Source organism: Salvelinus sp. IW2-2015, linkage group LG28 (assembly GCF_002910315.2).
Source record: "Salvelinus sp. IW2-2015 linkage group LG28, ASM291031v2, whole genome shotgun sequence".
NCBI classification, from domain to species: Eukaryota; Metazoa; Chordata; class Actinopteri; order Salmoniformes; family Salmonidae; genus Salvelinus; species Salvelinus sp. IW2-2015.
The window spans coordinates 10,070,704-10,093,275 of record NC_036868.1 but is presented as its reverse complement, the minus strand read 5'-3'; the positions used below and the strand labels follow the sequence as shown (position 1 = coordinate 10,093,275).

The window sequence follows — 22,572 nt, the reverse complement described above, 5'->3', positions numbered from 1 at the left end:
AAAATATCTAGCTGTGCGACCACAGTCTTTCCAACTGAAATAGTCAGTTTGCTCTGTTTGTTAAGATTATGGCAACCGGCTCTCTGAAAAACACTGACCATTGATTTTCCCTTTCTTAATATAAAAAAGGATTTGAGGGTCATAGAAATCAGCACTTATTTAAAACCTGCTGTGCTCCTGAAAGCTTTTTAAAAGAGGTGGGGGGGGGAGGATGTAGTCTGTCTTTGGAAGATTTTAGTTGTCCTCTTGCCTCAGGGTGGTGAGTTAGTGAAATACACAAGATTGGCCCCTCTAGTGACACAGATGCCAGCTTGTTGGTCTTCTCTCCCATGGTAGAAACTAGGCCATTGAATTGATCCTGAGGAATAATGGCTTGAGTGCTGGTTGAAGATGGGCTTTGCCCATGTTTTCAAGTCTGTGCCAGTCAGCCCATTGTATCAGTCTCCGTAAACACCTTCCGTTTGATCTGAGGATGGGTAAGATGGGAGTTGTCATATTTGTCATTCCTTTCGCTGATAGGAAACGGTTGGTTATTATTCAGCTATTGACATAAAAGGGCTATGCTATTGTATGAATGAATGTACTAGGTTCAGTGTTGTATAGGGATATAAATATCCTTTGTACATCATATTCGCCCTGAAGGTTATAGGAGATATAGTACTTGGGTCAAGAGAATAATTATGTTGTTGAAATTGTACTATAGTATTACAGTGTACCACTACTGTAGGAAACACCTTTTACTAAGTGCTGGGAGACTAGAGAGTAGAGGGAAGTATTAGGCTTTGTTTTTTGTGTGTGTTTTGCATTAGAAAGAGGATTATTGCATTTGAATTTATCAATAGCAAAATATTACAATATATCAAAGAGGGAACAGTATCAGTGTAGATATTTAGATTGTTTTCACTTTTATTATTTGGTACATCGTTTTTTTTTTTAGCTGTTCACATTCGACAGTGCTTGCGTATGTCCCTATTTGTAATTAGTTTAGCAAAAACCCGTTGGGTACTAAGATATCATAGTTGTTTCTTTGTTTTATAATGAGGATCCACACCAAATGCTTTACAGAAGTTAATGGCTTTGAAGATTTAGAAAATATTGAAAGACCGCAGATGAATTTATGCTTGGAAAATCTCGTGGGACCATAGGGGGTATGGAACATAATTAGAAATTCAATTCTGAAGGCATTTAGTAGAACACCCAACATAATCATGATATTAGTGTGTGTAGAACCAGTGCACAAAGATATTATACGGTAATGGGAATATCGGTGTATTGAAATACGAGTCGCTATGTCTTTAGATGTCTTTTTGAATGTGTTTGTGCTCAAATCATTGCTGTGACATGGCTCAATCTGGAAGACGTCCACAGTACATCTTGAAGTGTATGTTTTCATGTGTGATGGAACAGAATGTATGTGGCGTGGAGTGGACCACCATCTGGTCAACTAAAGTAATCATTATGGTCGAAGAAAGCATGGTTCCGCTGGGAGAGACTCACTTTCGCACTGTGCCCTTTCAAGTCATGTGGTTTCCTGGTCAAAAATACAACAATCTCCCTTGTTTTGTTCATTTCTCTTTGTTTCTAATCTGTTTCCTAGGAGCTACAGAGGAACCAGAGGTGATCCCGGACCCGGCTAAGCAGACAGACAGGGTGGTGAAGATCGCTGGCATCAGTGCTGGGGTGCTGGTGTTTATCCTGCTGGTGCTGGTAGCCATTCTTCTGGTCAAGAAGAGGTGAGTGGAGCATCGTAAACAGGAAACGCTGTGTCACTGGCTCTATGCGACACCATGAGCGCATCCTCTACTCCATCCCATGCCATCAGCATAACCATGACTTGCAGTGAAGGCTGGGTCATGACTATCAGTCAGCCTACAGTACACTAGGAGGAGGAGGAAGGAGGTGTGAGAGGAGGGAAGACACTTACAGTACTGTATGTTATTGTTTTTGTAGTGCCAAGACTATGTGTAATACTGTTTTACCAGGGTTTGGTAGAGAGTTGGATTGAGTTTCAAGGGGAAGCAGGCAGAGTACTGTACATGCAGCTGATATAGACGAGGACCCATAAGGCCCGTCTCTCAGAGCAGCACAGTGAATTTATGAGCATATAGATTTCCCCAGGTTCTCTTAACATCTTCTGAGATTTTATATCTGAAGTGGCTGGTCTGAAAAGCCACGAGTTTTGAAGTGGATGTGTACTCACACAAGTGCATACCAGTGGTGTACAATGCGAACAGACAACACCCCCAGCTTTGCTGCAAAGTGGAATATTTATTTGAGGCCTTGGAGAGGTGTCTTCTAATGAATAGGTAGTATTCAGATGTGATTTACTGTGGGTCGTTAGCACTTCACTGCAGGTTGTTCAAGGGTTTCTGCTTTTATGCTGTCATTTACAAGAAGGTGGACAGCTTTTTGTTGAGGGTTGCATTCAGGATACATACTGTAACAACGATATTGAGCTGTGCTCAGTTTCTACTAGCCTCAAGGTCAATCATTTTGTCACCTGCTTTACCTCCTCATCCCACTCAGTAATTCTGGCGCTGCTTCATTCAACTAATTCAGAACACTGTTTATTGCATGGTTATTACACAAGATTTATTTACATTTCCTGGCCTTTATTCTGTGGTGTTTGACAGTGTTGACCATCTGTGTTAAAGTCGTTAATTGGCAAACTAACAGCCCCCAGTCATCACCAATAGACAGCCACTGATGCAGAGAGTGGGTTGAGCCTATATGAACTCCTGTGCTATCTAGTATTGACTGTTAGTGGAATTGATTAAGTCCAAACTCAACATGCTTTTACTATACTTTTGTGTTAGTGTTTTCCTACTTAGACAAGTTATGGAGGAGTAGACCGTATTTTGAAAGGTTATGGGCTGATATACAATCCCAAACTTCTGTTGTTGTCTAAATGCTACTTTTCTTTTTAGTCATGGAGGCTTTACTACGAAGAATTGGTCAGTCAGGTGTGTGTTTTATTTGTTGATACAAATATGTACACAACACACACACAACACCACACCACACACACACACACCACACACACACACACACACACACACCACACACACACACACACACACACACACACACACACACAGTTGGGTCATGTTGGAGGAGGCAGGTTGCAGAGATCAGGAAGGATCTGGGGCCTTGAGAGAGTAAATTATGTCGTGCTGTAATTACTTTGTGAACCTCCTATTGATTTCGTTCAGTTTTTCAGAAAAGGTTTTGTAATGAACACTGGCCTACTGAACTGTCCCCAGCACCTGTGATGAATGCTTTGGAAAGCCCACATGTTCTATTATTCTCCAAAGAAATTGAGATTGTTTTAAAGGGAAAATATCGATTACACGCGTCTATCCCCAGTCGGAGCACATCTCTACATGCTGAACAGGTTTATCAGGAACGATATGCGCAGAGGAGCCGTTACCCTGCACACCCTCTCTCTCTCGCTCTCTCTCTCTCTCTTTCCATGACATATGGCACCATCATGTGGACATTTAACAGAATGACAGTTTTTCACCCTCCTCTTAGAAGTCAATTACCATGTAAGAATATACATATTGATATCTCACATAATTAACACAGATGATAACACCCATATAGTTCATGGGTCGTTGATGAATGATTTTTCAACTCATGTTTTTTTTCAGGTTGACCTACATAGTATCTAATCATCCAGCTTAAACAAACACATGAACATCACAATGAACTGGAATGACATTAGTGCCGATAATCCGGAGGGTACTGGAGAAGCAAATGAGGTTGATGAATGAGAGGTGTTCCTCTCATTCATACACTGAGTGTACAAAATATTAAGAACATGTTTTGCCCCCCGATTTGCCCTCAGAACAGCCTCAATTCGTTGGGGCATGGACTCTACAAAGTGTCGAAAGCGTGCCACAGGGATGCTGGTCCATGTTGACTCCAATGCTTCCCACAGTTGTGTCAAGTTGGCTGGATGTCCTTTGAACCCTGTTCAAAGGCACTTAAATCTTATGTCGCGCCCATTCACCCTCTGAATGGCACACATACACAATCCATGTCTCAATTGACTCAAGGCTTGAAAATACTTATTTAACCTGTCTCCTCCTCTTCATCTACACTGATTTGAAGTGGATTTAACAGGTGACATCAATAAGGGATCATAGCTTTCAACTGGATTCACCTGTTCAGTCTGTCATGGAACGAGCAGGTGTTCATAATGTTTTGTACACTGAGTGTACAGTGTATCTTTGTTTAAAGTGTTGGACAGTCAAGCAGTGCCTGTGACTACTGATGAGTGAGCCTTCCAAATGAATCGTAATTGGCAGAGCAGCCTCTGCGTCTCTCTAGATGTTCTTCCAATTAGGGCCTCGTTCCTAACGACCTATGCTCATTTACAGCTGTCTCCCTTCTAATTTCCCCTGCCATCCCCCTGCCATCCCCCTCTATAACCTTTCAACTTCAGAGAAATCTCATTCTGCCACACCCTCCTGCACCACAGGTCATTCCTTTAGCTTCCTTATTTATTCCCCCTTTCCCTTCCTTCTCCCCTCACTCTTTTTCTCCTCCATTTTCTTCACTGGGTGTTTAAGATTTAGTGAAGCTGGTCCAGGCTTGCTTCGTGGAGATAAGAGAAGGTCACGACCAGAGTCTTTTTTTCCCTCTGGTCGTGAGTGACAGACGTGGGTTGAGTGACAATAACAACGTTTCCTTTTCTCTGATATTATAAGAAAGTGACTTCGTCATTGCTCTTTTGATTCAAGAGTGACTTTTGAATTATGCTACAGTAAGTCTGGCATATACAAACGTCTTTGTTCAGTATTACAAACAATTGGTTTGTGTTGGTTTGGTGTTGGTGTACTTTTGTCGTGGTTGCATAGTAGTTCAATGTTTCGTAATAGATCTAGCTAATCTATTCCCTGTGGTTTAGAATTATTTTCAGAGAGATGGGAAGGGGTTCATTTCATTGAATAGTTTTCATATAAGTCATTGGCATTAATTGCAGCGCCTGCTTTTTCAGTTTTTGGATGGCTTCCTGGTTTGTAATTTCAGCCTTAAAAAGGACTGGTGTTTAGAGCAATGGGGGTACATTGAGTGCTAATGAGCCATAAACTCCTAATCCCATTGGAATGGATTAAAAGTATTGATGGTAATTGAATTCTGAAGTATGACTAATGTCCCTTTGTCCCCAAAGTAAAGAGAACGCCTGTGAAAATCAATATAAAGAGAGAAATGCATTTGTTTTGGAACTAGTTAGCTTAACCTGTTGTGGATGTCTTGAATGTACACTGAACAAAAATAAAAATGCAACATGTAAAGTGTTCGTTTCATGAGATGAATTTCAGAAAGTTTCCATACGCACATAAAGCTTATTTCTCTAAAATTTTGTGCACAAATTTGTTTACATCCCTGTTAGTTTCTCCTTTGCCAAGATAATCCATCCACCTGACAGGTGCGGCATATCAAGAAGCTGATTAAACAGCATGATCATTACACTTGATAATAAAAGGCCACTAATAAAATGTGCAGTTTTGTCACACAACACAATTCCACAGATGTCTCAAGTTTTGAGGGCGCGTGCAATTGGCATACTGACTGCAGGAATGTCCACCAGAGCTGTTGCCAGAAGCCGCCTCCAACATTGTTTTGGAGAATTTGTCAGTACGTCCAAGCGGCCTCACAAACGCAGACCACGTGTATGGCGTCGTGTGGGCGAACCGTTTGCTGATGTCAACGTTGTGAACACAGTGCCTTCAGCATGAAAATGCATGGCCCCATGCCGCAAGGATCTGTACACAATTCCTGGAAGTTGAAAATGTCCCAGTTTTTCCATGGCCTGCATCCTCACCAGATATGTCACCATCGAGCATGTTTGGGATGCTCCGAATCGACGTGTGCGACAGCGTGTTCCAGTTCCTGCCAATATCCAGCGACTTCGAACAGCGATTGAAGAGGAGTGGGGCAACATTCCACAGGCCACAATCAACAGCCTGATCAACTCTATACGAAAGTGATGTGTCACGCTGCATGAGGCAAATGGTGGTTACCAGATACTGACTGGTTTTCTGATCCACCCCCCCTACTTTAAAAATGAATTAATTAATAAGGTATCAACAGATACAAATCCATAGATTAGGGCCAAATTAATTTCAATCAGTTGGCTGATTTCCTTTTATGAACTGTAACTCAGTCAGATATTTGAAATTGTTGCATGATGCGTTTAGATTTTTGTTCAGTGTAGTTGATGGTTGCTGTTGGTGCTATAGTAAACCAGGTTTAGTTGTGAGCTAGACATCCTCTCAGTCCGTCAGATATAATGAGAAAGGTGTCTTTTTCTCACACCCAGTGAGCCTGTATTTCTGAATCTCTCTTCCTCTTGTTAGTTGCAATGACTTGATTTCTCTTCCAAGATCAGGTGACCAGTAGAGTAGAACTCAATGATATACAAAGCAATAGAAGGTAATGAAGTGGATATTGGAATCTTGTAATTGCTTTGCGCAGAAACAATCAAGGTTGAAGCCAAAACGTAAATGCCGTGGCAGGATTTGTATGCTTCTTTTGTTTTCATGTTGCTTTTCTTGAATGGTCATGTCATGTGTGAAGGGAAGTTGTGAATTGATATCTGATGATTACATTACAAACACTAGTTGCTGGGGAGATGAACACTTCTGGGCAAGACACAATTCATTGATCTAATACAATAATGAATACGTGGTTCCCTTATTGAAATAAACTTAAAGAAGATACTGCATCTTTAAAATGGTGGTCCATGACATTGCTTGTTTTCCAGGTAGCAAGAAGCTTGTTCTTTAGTTTGCTGCAATTTGTTTTGCAGCTGTGTATCTCCATTATGCTGATCAAGACATTACTTTTCATATGTAACACTGTAGCCTAAATCTAACGATGAGTCCATAACACCAACAGGCAGTCTTAAGACGGTCTGACTGTCCAAGTGAATGAGACAGTATTTTAATGCATGACATTAATGATTACACCCACAATTCCAAAATTCAACCAGAACAAAAAGATGAACTATTAACATGTTTGTAATGAAAATCATTTTCTTGCACACTATCTATCTTCAATTACACTGGAACATAAAACTGCATGAAGCTCAATTTGAAAGAATGCATGTAAAAAATGAAATTCAACATTAAGGAAGTTAATTCATAGAGATAAAATGTTGTACCTTTTTTTGTGCTTTTGTTAATCCGACTGATTCCCACTTTGCATTCACCAATATTTCTTTATCCTGCTGTCTCTGATTTGCGTACCAGGAGGAGCTACTATTCTTACTCATATTACCTGTAAGTAAACAGACAAACAACAACAAAACAGAAACAAACAAACCCCCAAAAATACAATGACTGCACTTGTCCTTGGTTAGTTATGTAGTGTTTTAAAGATGCAGTATCCTTTTTTCAAGTGAAAACGCATATCGCTCAGATGCAATTCCCATTGCCATTGACCAGCTCGAACATGCTTTCGAAACGCTCTCCAAACCAAAGTCATCATGACCCAAAAGCGGTGTTATTTGAAAAAAGAATGCTGCACTTTGTGTCCTGTGTTCAATCTGAGTGCATGTGGTTGTATGTCAATAACTCATGTATTTCATTCATCTTCTTCATCTCCTGGACCTCCTTTGTCCATTGAAAGAATATATGGGGTAATCTGTGTGCCTCTACACATGCACACTGCTCGTGTTGTATGTCTTTTATATCTCATAAGCCCTTTCCAATTGGTTGCTCTGATTGTTGGTGGCAGAGGGTTTCCTCTTTGGGCTGGTGTAGGTTCTTCTCCTGCTGTACAGTAGATAGTAGACAGCCATCTCCACACTGCGGTGCTTTCCACAAGGGCTGCAACGAGAGAGGAAAAAACTCCCCGATCTGTCGTCCTGATCTGCCGATGCGCTCACATGGTCTACCATTCGACATGCTTGCCATTTTACCCTCACCTCTGTGAGAGTGTGTTTAAGCTACACAGGCCTTGCATTTACCTTCCAACTCCTCTCATTTTTGTATTGCTCACAGTCATTTTTCATTTCACGCCAAGAAGTGACACCCAACCTCAAGTGAATTCAGGTGAATGAGCCTTTTCAGCATTTCAGAGATGATTCCCCCCGACACAGGATACATTTTTTTCTGTTTTTATTAAGGATTTTTTTCTCTCCATGAAATTGAACGATACTGTATCAGTTTCACAGTGAACATCTTATGCTGGCTTCGGATAGTCCCTTCAAGCGATTTTAGGACACCAAATTTGTTAGCGCTGGGGGACATTTTGACAATTATATCCTGTTAAGTTTGGAATAATTGAAAAACAGAAAGTTACCAATAATTACCTCAAATGTTAAACCAGTTTTTCCCAACGGGAAAGTGAGGTATCCTACAGTTTGCCTCTATCAAAGGTAATTAAAAGGCTCAAAATGGAAGCCGGATAATTTTCTCATGGCTCTTGATATAATTGACCCCATGCTGTGCTTGCCTATTTTCGATTCACTTCCAATTTATGATGGCCAGAAATTAGTATATTCTGTCTGTAATTGTCATTTTACTAGAACAGTATGAAATTATAGTATTTGGTCTCTTTCTCCTGCTGTCCCATCTGTCTCTTCTCTAGTACAAAGAGTCCCTTCAATTTCACTAGAGTGGCTCCTTAAAACCCCATCTCAGTGCTTTCATCTAACTGCAATCTGAAAACTCCAATCAGAGGACAATTTATACTGCAACACCTTTCTTCAGGGTGCTCGCAAAGTGGAATAAGGAACTAGGAATAGAACAGAGTGGGTCTGTGTTTTCATCGCAGTGCTCCTTTTTACAATTCAAATGTAGTGAAACTCGTAATTGCCCTTGAAATGGAAACCTCCCAGTCTTGTAGGCGTTCAATCGGCTTTTCTCAGTCAGGGGCCAATGAGTAAGTCCGTACACAATCGATTTGGCATATCAACCGATTTGGCATATTAATCTTGCTAATATACTGTATTAACCCAATCAACTCCTGTCCAGGTGAAATGATCAATAGATCATCAACCAATCAGGGAGTCCCCATTTCTCAGAATGTGTATGTCAGAGCCCAGACTGGGGATGACATGCAGCAACCTCTCACCTTAGCATGAAGCATCTACCTGTCCCCCTCAAAGCAGAAGTTACTCCTGCATGATTTTGATTCCTTTTGGATTTCCCCTATATGTTTCCTACATTGTACTGAATGATACTTGACCCTAATAATAGAGTATTTGTGAGGTTAGCACCTATTATTGGATGAAAAATACTTTTTTTTAAAGGCCGTATGTGGAAGCCAAACCAATGGTCTGTTGTCATGGGGATGAGCTTTTCTCTTTCATCTCTTTCCCTTTAGTCTTTCCTGTTGTGTATGAATAATCGATGGCAATGTGTTTTTGTGGTATTTTAACCTGCTCGTCCGATCCTTCAGGAAACTGGCCAAGAAGCGCAAAGACGCCATCGGGAACACTCGGCAGGAGATGACCCACATGGTGAACGCCATGGACCGCAGTTATGCTGATCAGAGCACGCTCCACGCTGAGGATCCCATGGCCGTCACCTTTATGGACTCCCACAACTTCAGCAACAGATGTAAGCATAATGGTCCTAAGACAGTTCCCTGGGGAACACCACCCTCCACTGATACATGATACATGTGAGAAAGGCTCCTGACAGTTAGGGTCTTTCCCATTGTAAGGCATTAGATTATCTAACACCAAGAAGGGTCCATGAGACAGGCTCTGAAGAGAGGTGTTAAGTTGCCCTTTAACCTTACATATTTTTACTTTAAAATGCATAATAGGAAAATCCCAAGATATGAATGAATGCCTTTAATGATTTGAACTGTTGGCACAGGATATTTTGGTCGAATTTCTTCTAATCTTATGCTCTGTTCATCTTGCCCCTGGAATTGTATCATTCAGTTGTGTGATGCAGCTTACTCAAGCCTTCTGGAATGTATTTCATACACTTTTTTCCCTACAGTGCCTAATGATCCACTTGTGCCAACGGCAGTGTTAGGTGAGGCCCTGGTGCTATATCATCTGCCTTGCCATGGCTTGTTGTGTTCCTCATGCATGTCGTTGTCACAGTCCTGTAGTCGTCCATTGTAAACCTGTAGCCGTCCATTGATTGTCTCTGTGTTGAGTCTGGTTAGTCACGTACAACTCAATCTAGCCTTGAAAATATACAGTACCACAGTCAGAATGACTAGCCTCCACATTCACTTATCCAGTAAGGGGAATAAAATAGGAATTGTTTCCAGATTTTGGATTTCCCCTGGCTGCCAGTGTAAAACAGACTTGGCCCTCAGCCATGGTAGAGTGGAGACATGGCAGTCCTCCAGTGAACCGATGAACAATCCTTCAGCATTTAGGACCCACCTATGAGCCGTTAGAGTGGAGCTAAAGGTCCAAACCACATTCAGAGACTCACAGTCACTCCTGTATGCATTACAACTGTCGGCACGCTCCAAATCCTGCTCAGGGCATTGGTTTCAGAGATGAGGAGGGAAAACGAATTCAAACACAGGTGAAGATACACGATGGCTACATTCACCTGAGTCCTTACCTGAAGATCAACGTCCTGCATGACATGACACTTTTATAGAATGAAACCAGTCATCCTGTCACTGTGTGTAAGTCGTGCAGGCTTTGTGAGCGGGTGCCATTTTAAATCACCCTCAGCCCCTCTGGGACTTGTCTCTGTCTGTGTAGAGTAAAAAAAACACATCTGACAGTTTCTTTGTAATGGAGTTCAGCGTTCACTCGGGACATCAGGATGGAGAGTGTTAGACACTCGACACGAGCAGTGTAGTCCACACTGACAGAACGAGCAAGCCACCGCGGAGGGTCTTTACAGCTCACTGAAAACCTAAGTTTGATGGGGAATTAAAATGCCCCCTCAGGCCACAGTATTTGCTGTGAAAATGTGTTATTTTAGCTCTGTGTTCTCGCTGGGCTTGGTAATAGGAAGTGAAGGGTGCAGTTCAAGCCATGACTCAGTCTAGTATGTTAGGGCCGAATTAAGTAGTGCAAATTTGCAAATGAGTAGAAATGTCAGCTTAGATAGTCTCTACACTAGAGTGCAGCAGTTCTCTTGCCAGCTTAGTGTCACTCCTCTTAGATCCCGCCCACTGCATTAGTGTGTCTGTCAGTCACCCAATAGCTTTCTAGAAAGCCGTGTGCAGATGTGTAAGAAAGTCAGTGTTGTATACGAAGTAGGTCCTTGGGTCAGTTGTCAGTCAACTGTGAATCCCTCGTCATTGTTAGGTGATCACCTCCATCACCCTCATCTTCCAGTATTGTGCTTGACGTCATGTCACTTCATCATATAGTATATGTATTATATATGTACTACAACCTCTGTGTGCTTACTGTTGATTTAGTGAAAAGCTCATGTTGTTTTCTTTTCTTGCTGCCCTAATTGTAAAGTGCCAATTACCGGTAAGTGTGTGTGGAAATTCTAAAGTGTCCCAAATTGGTTAATGAAAAGAAATTGATTACCAGATCGCAAATACTGGATCTCAATGCTGTTGTGTCGTTGATTGAGCCATGAAATGTGTGTGCAGAGTGTGGGTGACAGTAACAGTAGCCGACTTCCCCTCCGCTGACAGTAAATTGTGCAGGGTTCTTAAATCTGTAACTTAACATTCCCCTTAACCTGATATAGAGGCTGGCAGTAGCTCAGGGGCTAGCCAAGCAGAAAAGATATAGAGCTCACGGCTCAGTAGGTAATGTGATTGCCAGCAGGTCAGTCTGGGCTTTAGAGGGGTGAAAATCCTGGCTGCAGATAACCTAGGACTCAACAGCCAGCCCCACCCCCACACACACACATACACACATACACACATACACACATACACACAACCACATTCACACACGCAGACACACACACATCTCCACAGGTGAAATGGCTATGTTTCTCAGGGGTTGACATGGCTCAGATAAGACATTAAAGGGCGCATATGGTGCCTGTCAGTCCTGTGAGCCCAGTGTCTCTCCCCTGAGAGGCTCCTGCCCTCACACTGTCGTAACTGAGAGGCCCCTGCGTTTGCCTGTCTGTCTGCTGGGAAAGACAGGCACCCCTCCTCAGCTTTATCAAGCCCTGTCTTGCCCACTCACCAAGCTGACGCAACATGTCAGTTACTGCCAGGTGCCTTGTGACTTACATCCTCCTCAGAGCTTAGCTGCTTTGTGAAGGCAGGAGCCATGTTCTTTTTTGGCAAAAGAAACATAGTTTTGTAAACGTAATTCTGTAAGAGAAGAACACCCAGTCTGGTTATAATAAGGTATTAATCGTGATTTGAGCCCAGGCCAGATTAGCCAAGGACAACTCCACTCCACCATGTACTTTACATCAACGGAGGTGAGTGGACGGACTGGAGCTCCAACGTCACATAAAATTACGTTTTTTTTAGTTTTTTTTTTTATAAACGACGGATTTCAGCACCCCAAAAATAGCACGCAATTACATGAGACAATGTGCCATTGATGTGAAGTACACCGTGGAGTTTAGTTTAACTTGGCTAAGGCCAGATATGTATTCTGTGAGTGATGGTGATGATGATCCTTCACAAGCCTGTGTAATCCTCACCAGCATGTGATTTCCTTGGGCAGATGAGAACCACACTGCGGCTGCTGCTGCAGAGTCCAGTCGGCTGCTGGACGTGCCTCGGTACCACTGTGAGGGGACAGAGTCGCCCTACCAGACCGGTCAGCTGCACCCAGCCATCAGGGTGGCTGACCTGCTCCAACACATCAACCTGATGAAGACCTCCGACAGCTACGGCTTCAAGGAGGAATATGAGGTCAGACCCCCAAAGTCTACAGTACACTCATAACATTAAAAAAAATATATATATTTAATTTAATTTCACCTTTATTTAACCAGGTAGACTAGTTGAGAGCAAGTTCTGATTTACAACTGCGACCTGGCCAAGATAAAGCAAAGCAGTTCGACATATACAACAATGCTGAGTTACACATGGAATAAACCAACATACAGTCAATAATACAGTAGAAAAAGTCTATATACAGTGTGTGCAAATTAGGTAAGATAAGAGAGGTAAGGCAATAAATAGGCAATGCTGCATAACACAGATAACACAGGCCCTAAGACTCTGATCTATATGTATAACATAGCATATTTACGATGGCCCTAATGGGGCAAGTAGCTTTTAAAATGAAGCGACAGCTCACACGCATATTAGCTAAGTGTATGAGGTCGTCAGCCGTCTTACGGACAGTCTCACTATTCAAACAGTCAACCCACCTTCAAGTTCATTCAAATACAATCTGCTTCAAATCAAACATTTAACTCCATTTTTGGGAGGTTCTTCAAAGAGAAAATATCCCAACAGTGGAGAACAAGCAAAATACCCACTAAATGTCACATCCTGTTGAGGTTCTGTGTTGCTCACTGTGTTGACTTGATGGGGCAACCACAGCCCCGCAGGGTAAGAGTTTCCTGTCAGGGAGAGGTTTGCACTGCTGCAGTGGTTTAGAGATGTTCAGTTACATGCTCCGCAGCCTTCGAAAGTTCAATGAAGAAGAAAAATAAATGTTTCAGGCAAAGTAAAGTTGTCTTGTGTGAGTATTGCTCAGCGCCGATAGTCATCTCCCCATAGATTATTTCACAACTACGCTGTTGTTCATTCGACTGAATTTATGTATATGCAGCTCTAGGAAGTTTAAATGTGGTGTCCAGTTCCTGTTGTAATAATTATCTCTCAAACTTTTAGGTTTTAAACATCAAACCACATGCTGCAATGCCTCTTCAATGGACAGTTGAAGTCATTTCACTTTTTAAATTGGCCACATCAGGAAATGTGGTTCCCTTTTGTCTCAATTGTTCTCTGAGATGCACCAGGTCAGACATTGAAGCTTTGAAGTGATGGTCCTTGACATACAGTACAATCGAAAAGTCCATAGAAAACTGCCCTTTGATTATATTGCGGTGCCTTAACCACAGTCTAGTCTAGACAGTAGTGTTGTACACTCTATCGAAATGTGTTTTCTTATCAGCCTCACTCACTCGGTTCCATTCTGTTTGGTATGCAGAGTTTTTTTGAAGGCCAGTCCGCTTCCTGGGACGTGGCAAAGAAAGACACTAACAGAACCAAGAACCGCTATGGAAACATCATTGCATGTAAGTCTTGTATTTAACTTCAAAAAAAGTTCCTAGATGTTGATGCCTCCTTTTGCCTAGTGTGTTTTTAGGAATGAGCTCATTTAAATATGGCTAATCGCAACATCGGTTATCATGTACCTAGCTGTCTTTTAATCCCGAGAAATATAGAAGAATCATCTTGATTTGACTTCCTGTTAATGAAACGCAACTAGTCATCCTGCTAACCCATGTTGTATTGCAGACGATCATTCTAGGGTGATCCTGCAACCAATGGAAGACGACCCTTCCTCTGACTACATCAACGCCAACTACATTGACGTAAGTGGCGCAGCCTCCTCCATTGGCGAACGTGTGCGACACAACCGTCCTTCTCTCGTATGTGAGGCCTTCTACGCATGTCTTTGTCAACAATATGAATACAGCTTTTATTTCCCTCCTTCAGTCAAAGTGCTTGTACTCACTGACATTGTTGTGCTTTCTTTCACTCTTGCCTATGATTTGGGCTGTAGATATGGCTGTACAGGGATGTAAGTATCACTGTAGGGGACCTCACCACACCTCATGTTTCCCACTCTCCCTCCTCCCTTGTTTCACCTCTGGTTACCTCTAATAACATCTGCATGGCAGCTGTACGAGATGTTAGACCTCCTTTCGTCTCCCCCCTTTTTGATTTGATCCCACCATGCTGTTGTTCATCCGCTTCTCTCATTTCACATGTCCTCATGCCCGGCGTGTACATCCCTGATCCGTGTGCTAGTGTTCTCGATAGGAATATATACAAGATGGTGGCCACCATTTGTTTTCCTTTGTTGCCTCCCCGCCTGTGCCTGTACCCAGCCAGATCCAATCTGATGGGGATCATTTAGGGTGTTAAACCTGCCGACTCTATGAAGCAACTTGCTAATAAGTAGCCAACTACAATAATGTATTATTCCTACGAAGAATTCGCTAATGTGAAATTCTTGGCAATAAAACACACCAGGGTTGAGCTTTACAGAGAATAAACGTCCGTTTAATTGACAGATACTCAAAGCACAAGTAGGAAACGTGCTCTTATTGTAATTCATGCACGAGAACAGCTCTGTGCATATTAGTGCATAAAGCCATTGACTCTCATGACGATATATCACATGCCCACCTAGCTGGGGTCGAGGCACGGTATGCTGTGTAGTAGTCTGCTGTTGTTGCAACACCAAAATAAAAGTCTTAACCGAATGATCTTAACATATTGTGTGTGTTGCACTTTTCAGGGTTACCAGAGGCCAAGTCACTACATTGCAACCCAAGGTAAGACAAAGTTCTGCCTTAACCTCTAAAGAAGATTTGATGCTCATATTGTATTTTCAGCATTGAGCAATTGATCTTATAAAGAGTTATCAGATTGTATTGTATTTAGTTCAGAGATTGATTGATCGATTGTTGTCCTCTCCAGGGCCTGTCCATGAGACAGTCTATGATTTCTGGAGGATGGTCTGGCAAGAGCAGTCTGCCTGTATCGTCATGGTCACCAACCTAGTGGAAGTTGGACGGGTAGGTCATAATATCATATTGCTGTCAGACCCCAAACCACAGGAGGCCAATGTAGGCGTCGGATCAGTCTTCAGATATTGATCTGGCATACTGTATATCTGGGCACCTATTGTGTGCAAGTATGTGTAGTATTTAAAGACGTCTTTTGTTTTAAATGAATGAAATGCTTATTTTCTTGTAGGTGAAGTGTTACAAGTACTGGCCCGATGATGCTGAGGTCTATGGTGATTTCAAAGTGACATTTGTGGAGGTGGAGCCCCTTGCTGAATATGTGGTCAGAACGTTCACCTTGGAGAGGGTGAGTCAGTCATATTCAACAGTTTGGTCAATAACAGCTAAAGGGGCAATCTGGGATTCACCGCTTTGTTATTGCTTGAATCCAAGATTGCCCCTTAAAATCAACACACGTTGCAAATGTGGAAGTCATACTGAACCCAGACCAGTTGTTACCTAATAACCTGTATGCTCTCTGTCATCAGAGAGGCTTTAACGAGCTGCGGGAGGTGAAGCAGTTTCATTTCACCGGCTGGCCTGACCACGGAGTGCCCTACCACGCTACAGGCCTCCTCTCCTTCATCCGCCGGGTCAAAATGTCCAACCCCCCCAGCGCTGGGCCCATCGTGGTGCACTGCAGGTAAGCCCCTAACGCGACACTTCCTCTACGCCAGACCGCCTGAGAAAACAGGTGCATCCGATTTACTTTTCTTTGATCTCTCATGCGACACTGTCATATGACTACGAAATGAGTGCACCTGAACTAACTAGCACGCTTCAATGTCAGCCACTGCTAAGCTAGCTAAGATATCGCCGTGGCCCCTTGGCAGGATGTGGTTGTTGTGGATTTTGATGCACACACTTGTAAATGTAATCTCGTGCACAAGGTATCACATTGTTGTGTGTACTGCACAACGGCTGGGTATGTAGGCCGTTGCAGAGCGGTGCTACGCAGCCCCGTGCTCACCTCCCTGTCCTCTCGCTGCCCTCTCACCTTGGTCAGCGCCGGAGCCGGACGCACAGGTTGCTACATCGTCATCGACATCATGCTGGACATGGCGGAGAGGGAGGGCGTGGTGGACATCTACAACTGCGTGAAGGCCCTGCGCTCCAGACGCATCAACATGGTACAGACTGAGGTGACTACTAGATCCACCCCCCACCGCCACACACCTCGCCAATTAACATTAACACCATTCGCCATTGCTGTCCGTCTGTTCATTTCATGCTACTGTATGCATGGACTGTCTGGAGACGCAGTGCCTTCCCCTTGCTGAGTGTGTGTCTGTGGTCCGGCCACAGGAGCAGTACATCTTTATCCATGACGCCATCCTAGAGGCCTGTCTGTGTGGCGAGACGGCCATCCCCGCCTGCGAGTACAAAGCAGCTCACTACGACATGATCAGGATAGACTCACAGAGCAACTCCTCACACCTCAAAGACGAGTTCCAGGTACTGGAAGCCTTTCTGAAGCCCTTTCATATTTACGGTGGCACGATCCGTGTTTCAGTCCTCAGTCTTTTATAGCCTGACGTTAATCATGTGTCGTACAACACTAAAAGACAACAATAAAAATATGGAAATAGATCATGGGTGCATCTCAATGGCACTTTATTCCCTTTGAGTGCACTACTTGGAATAGGGTGCCATTTGAGATGCATCCAATGTCTTCTAACAAACGATGTTCCCTGTCATTTTTGGGGTTTCATGTTATTTGTGTTGTTTGCAGACCCTGAACTCGGTGACCCCTCAGCCGCAGCCAGAGGACTGCAGCATCGCCCTGCTCCCCAGGAACCACGAGAAGAACCGCTTCATGGACATGCTGCCTCCAGACCGCTGTCTGCCCTTTCTGATCACCATCGACGGGGAGAGCAGCAACTACATCAACGCTGCCCTTATGGATGTAAGTGTCCTCTCCCCTCGTGCACACGTAAACACACACACACACAGTATACACATGCACGTACGCACGCAAACACATATGCAAGCACGCACAAATACACAGACATACACACTCCCTCGGCTTTACTAAGTGCACTGGACGTTATCTGAATGTGTAGTAGAGACAGAAAGCTAGAGACAAATCCAGGTGTATACTTCTGTTTTGTGTACTCTTTTGGAAAATGTAGAAGGACTGATATTCATTGTATTTTTAACATGTGCTCAACAGTTTCTGTTCTTTTTGGACAATCCTTCAATTATTTTCTCATAGTGCAAGTAGTGATGTCGATGAAAATATCAAATAAAAATTAGCTCAAATTAATTGAATTTTTTGGAGAAAGTTTTGGTCATCTATCTTTTCAACAATGTAATTTGTTGACATTATTATTCAAGATGGCTATTGATGTGGTCCTAAATTACACTTGAGCTTTTAAACATTTTGGGTTTTCAAATAAAACAAAAGTCCCCCAAAAAGTTTGACCCGTTTGATAAAAGGGCGAGGTAAGTGAAACAAGTGCAGTGTATAACCACATGTTATTTTATTATTAATTCTACCAATAATTCAGCTGGTAACTTCTACTACAGTATCCACATAATACAACAAAATGCCTCACTATTTGACCTCTTGGATCAGGATTCTTTAAGTTTGATATCAGGATCTGTGCCAGAAAGTGAATCCATCTCCTGGGAGTCATCTTGTCATAGCTGTGTAATTGAGAAAAGGGTCAGCTGTAGCCTTTTTTTTGCAATATATTGCATATGGCAAAGAGAATGTGGTTGGTGACCATACTAAACATGACCCTGCTCTTTTTCTTCTGTATTGTACAGTGTATTTTATACAAAGAGGTTGAATTAAAATCCTCTTCTCAGTCCTTGCTAGAATTCCAATGGACCCTGAAACAGAACTCTCAAAAGAGACTCTTGCTAAATACTCTGAATGAGACAAACCGCGATGAATAAATAATAAACTATGTATTTACATGGATCCTCGGAGATGACATAGATCCTGGGGGTATTGACATAGATCCTGGGGGTATTGACATATATCCTGGGAGTATTGACATAGATCCTGGGAGTATTGACATAGATCCTGGGAGTATTGACATAGATCCTGGGGGTATTGACATAGATCCTGGGGGTATTGACATAGATCCTGGGGGTATTGACATAGATCCTGGGAGTATTGACATAGATCCTGGGAGATGGTATTTCATGTGCACAGAGAAGCAGAACTTTGCCAGATGATGATCTTTTTTATTTGGAGGGTAATGTTAAATCACTTCCTCGTACGCTTCACAAACTTTTGGACTTTTTCTAACCAAGCCGTCAGAAGAATACCAGGTAATTTCTGAACTTTTCACTTCTGAATATTTAAATGCTTCTAACTATACTGGATTTGTTTCATGGCTTAATTGAGGTGTATGTCAGCAGAGCTTCATTTAATGTATATACTATTGCTAGAAGCATGCCCACCACATGGATTGCCCTGGTTTAAAAAAAAACACTTGTCATTCAAACATCAGAAATGTCTCCACATTCCTTGCATGTTCATATATGCACACATTGTTCATTCTGAGAGGGATCATATCTTCAGTATGTGTTCTCTGTAAATGTCTGCAGACTCAGTGCTATGAGATGTTACATGGTTCCTTGTTGACTTCCTCCACCACAGAGCTACAGACAGCCAGCAGCCTTCATCGTGACCCAGCACCCTCTGCCCAACACGGTCAAAGACTTCTGGAGGCTGGTGTACGACTATGGCTGCACGTCCCTGGTCATGCTCAATGAGATTGACCTAGCGCAGGTAATGCCTGACCACTTCCCCCTCCTGCATTCACTGCTGTGGACCCTGATTCCAAATCGCATTATTGTGCATTGAGTGAAGGTAGGCTACACGTCATTGCTAAGGTTGTTGTTGTTGTCAATCAGGGCTGTCCTCAGTATTGGCCTGAAGAYGGGATGCTTCGCTACGGTCCTGTCCAAGTTGAATGTATGTCCTGCTCCATGGATTGTGACGTCATCAGCCGTCTCTTCAGAATATGTAACCTCACCAGAGTAAGTGCTCCACTATCTTGTTGTTTTTAGTCGCTGCCATCGAGGTTGATGGTTTGATTGTTATAATGTTATGACGTTCAGAGTCGGAGCCAAAATGGCTGCCGTTGATAATGTATGTGTCTGTGTTCCGCACAGCCTCAGGAGGGCTACCTGATGGTGAGGCAGTTCCAGTACCTGGGCTGGGCCGCCCACAGAGAAGTGCCAGCGTCCAAGCGCTCCTTCCTTAAGCTCATACTGCAGGTGGACAAGTGGCAGGAGGAGTGTGAGGAGGGAGAGGGACGCACCATCATCCACTGCCTGTGAGTGTACACACAAACACACACACCCTCCACCACCACTACCGCCACTACCACCCACACACAAACACCTCCTACATGTATACAAATAAAAATCCCATCATCTCTCCTATCTGCACCCACCGCTTGTATTTGCCAAGTTTGGCAGTTGTGTAGAATAGCATTAGTCACCCAACCAACCTCCCGTTACCACCCTTGTGTTCCTGTGCTGTAGGAACGGAGGCGGCCGCAGTGGCATGTTCTGTGCTATCAGCATCGTGTGTGAGATGATCAAGAGGCAGAATGTGGTGGACGTGTTCCACGCCGTCAAGAGCCTGAGGAACAGCAAGCCCAACATGGTGGACAGCCCGGTAAGACAGGCCAGCAGCTGACTCCAGCTCAGTCAAACTGAGTTTCCCCAACAGACGCATCTCTGACTAATATAGTGCCAGTATATTAGCATAGGCCTACGCCACCTCTCATTTCTGGTGATATTCACTTCTGATATTTTCTGGAGAAATTTGGAACCAAGCCAGCCAATAATATGAAGGTATTAGAGAACAGATAGGAACACCTCATGTTAGATTTGTTTTGCAGATGGTTTGGGAACAAATCATAACCAGGTGATATTGACAAAAAATATAGAACAATGATAATGTTATGGACCACGGACAAATGAACAAAAGAGTCTGTCGAGATTATGAAATAAACTGTTGTGGGTAAACATGAGAGACACCTTGCCACATCCTTTACAGGAAGATGTAAAGGATGCCTATGCATATGTCTGCAGCCCTGTGTCAAAGTCACCTGTTAGCTCCTCAATTCACTGCCAGAGAATAGTTAGAAATAACATATGTTTACGTTCAGAATTGAATATGCCATTCAGTAGTGATTAATCTTGTTATCACCATGTTATTAGTGTATTGTTCATCGTGTACGGTTCTACTGTAGCATTGTGTTTATCGTGTTTTAGCACCACAACGGTTCACACATGATGTGTTTTCATCTGAACAGGAGCAGTATCGTTTCTGCTACGACCTTGCTCTGGAGTTCCTCGAGACATCTTAGCCAAGAAGACGGGACGAAACAGAACTCCAGAACCTGGTAGCCATTCCAACACTACAGATCCTTTGGAGGTGGGCATCGTTGACTAAGCCTATACAGACTGCTATAGATGGTTTTTGGATTTCTTTTGAAAACTCTTTAATGTTTCTAATTGTACTGGGAGTATGATGTGAGTGGTTTGTAAATGTCTCCATTGTACTTCGCCGTGTTCAGTGCCAGAGAGACAAGTGTCGGCCACTAGGCCACATTTGCTTCAATGTCTTTCGCAGATTTAGTTATTTTTTACGTGCAGCCATTGTAAAAAAATAAAATAAAATGGGAAACACTAATGCCAAGGTGTTGCATGCTAAAAACGTTTTTTTATTTTTATTTTTTATATTAGCAGCATTATTGTCAACGAACAATATATATCTATATATAGAAGTCAATCACAAATGTGAAAGAAAAAATTACAGCTCTCTATAAGTGCTGACATGTGACATTGGCTTGGTAATGTTTGTATCGTGGACTGATGGCTGACTCATTTTGTTTTTATTTTGTAGCAAATCTTAATCATAAGCCAAAGACTTATGTAAATATGTCTATATGGATAAAGCACATTGTTTGTATCTATCGTTTACTTACATTCCTTTTTGAAGGCTAAAAACAATCATCTTCATTCCATGTTTACCTATGCCTTTAAACTGTAAACATTTAATGTCGTTTTTTTAAAGTATTAAGGTACATTTCAGTAGTAGTATCTTATTTTCAATGTTTTCTTATCTTCTGTGTGATGTTACAGTGGTTAATTTGTGTAAAACATGCTTGTGAATTCTACCAATGCAGATAGAATATCAGAAGGGCAAGTGACAACCATGAAAGAGTTCTATTTTTTTTCTGATGATCTCCTAACCTGTATTGGTATTTTGGAAAAACAAAAGGAACATGGTAGAGAAATAAAATTAATTATAATCAGTATTAGATACAGCTTGTTAAGATGTAAGCCAACACAGCAGAGGCATGTGTTGGGGCAGCCATACTGATTTGGGACATGAGTGGACCTCCTGGAGAAAAGGAAACAAGTCATTATCGTGTGGAGTTTAGTCATGTTTCATATATATTTTGTTTTTGTCTGTAATTGTTGGCTTATTGGCTGTAATAAAAAWTTTAAATATTTGAATAAAATGTAATTGTGTAAGACATCATTAGTATCATCACAGGGGAGTATGTTTGGTTTAGTCATATGTATCATACATTGGCCCACAACTGTTCAGAAACTATGCACCTAATGATTATTTTAATCTGGTCACTAGATATTAGATAAAAACAGATATTTTTGTCTGGAGACGTGCTGTTTTTTTGTTGTTTTTTTTGGTCAGTTCACCTTTAATCCAGTGCTTGCAGAAAGAAGTGCAAGTCACTAAAGACTTACAATTGGCATTTTTCTGATTTTATGTTAATCATTGTTACTGTGACTAACTTATTGTTGGTCTGTGGCATTGTTCTCAGGCTGGATTCCCACTGATACAACCTAGCTACTTAGTGAGTTGTGGTTAGTTAGCTGTCTCTGGTTTCCGGAGGCAGAGTGAGGGCTCCTGTAACCTCTGCTGTTGCAC

General features: G+C 42.4%; 1 protein-coding gene across 16 annotated transcripts in view; it reads left to right on the top strand.

Annotated features, from left to right (window-relative positions):
- The window catches only part of LOC111954399 (receptor-type tyrosine-protein phosphatase kappa), a 40,583-nt gene extending 19,068 nt beyond the window's left edge, over positions 1-21,515 (top strand). Inside the window, exons 7-28 of one of the 16 annotated variants that reach the window (XM_023974129.2) lie at positions 1,598-1,733; positions 2,928-2,963; positions 7,263-7,292; positions 9,418-9,578; positions 9,972-10,007; positions 11,420-11,431; positions 12,605-12,795; positions 14,048-14,135; positions 14,359-14,492; positions 14,627-14,644; positions 15,368-15,404; positions 15,550-15,647; positions 15,829-15,945; positions 16,127-16,281; positions 16,645-16,780; positions 16,944-17,093; positions 17,371-17,544; positions 19,255-19,386; positions 19,512-19,637; positions 19,773-19,936; positions 20,148-20,283; positions 20,927-21,515. In XM_023974129.2, the coding sequence (XP_023829897.1) occupies positions 1,598-1,733; positions 2,928-2,963; positions 7,263-7,292; positions 9,418-9,578; positions 9,972-10,007; positions 11,420-11,431; positions 12,605-12,795; positions 14,048-14,135; positions 14,359-14,492; positions 14,627-14,644; positions 15,368-15,404; positions 15,550-15,647; positions 15,829-15,945; positions 16,127-16,281; positions 16,645-16,780; positions 16,944-17,093; positions 17,371-17,544; positions 19,255-19,386; positions 19,512-19,637; positions 19,773-19,936; positions 20,148-20,283; positions 20,927-20,980 (2,321 nt within the window). In that variant the 3' untranslated portion in view covers positions 20,981-21,515. The remainder of the gene's footprint in view (positions 1-1,597; positions 1,734-2,927; positions 2,964-7,262; positions 7,293-9,417; positions 9,579-9,971; positions 10,008-11,419; positions 11,432-12,604; positions 12,796-14,047; positions 14,136-14,358; positions 14,493-14,626; positions 14,645-15,367; positions 15,405-15,549; positions 15,648-15,828; positions 15,946-16,126; positions 16,282-16,644; positions 16,781-16,943; positions 17,094-17,370; positions 17,545-19,254; positions 19,387-19,511; positions 19,638-19,772; positions 19,937-20,147; positions 20,284-20,926) is intronic. The other 15 variants (XM_070435894.1, XM_070435892.1, XM_070435891.1 and 12 more) reach the window with 15 other exon arrangements.
- The last annotated feature ends 1,057 nt before the right edge of the window (positions 21,516-22,572 follow it).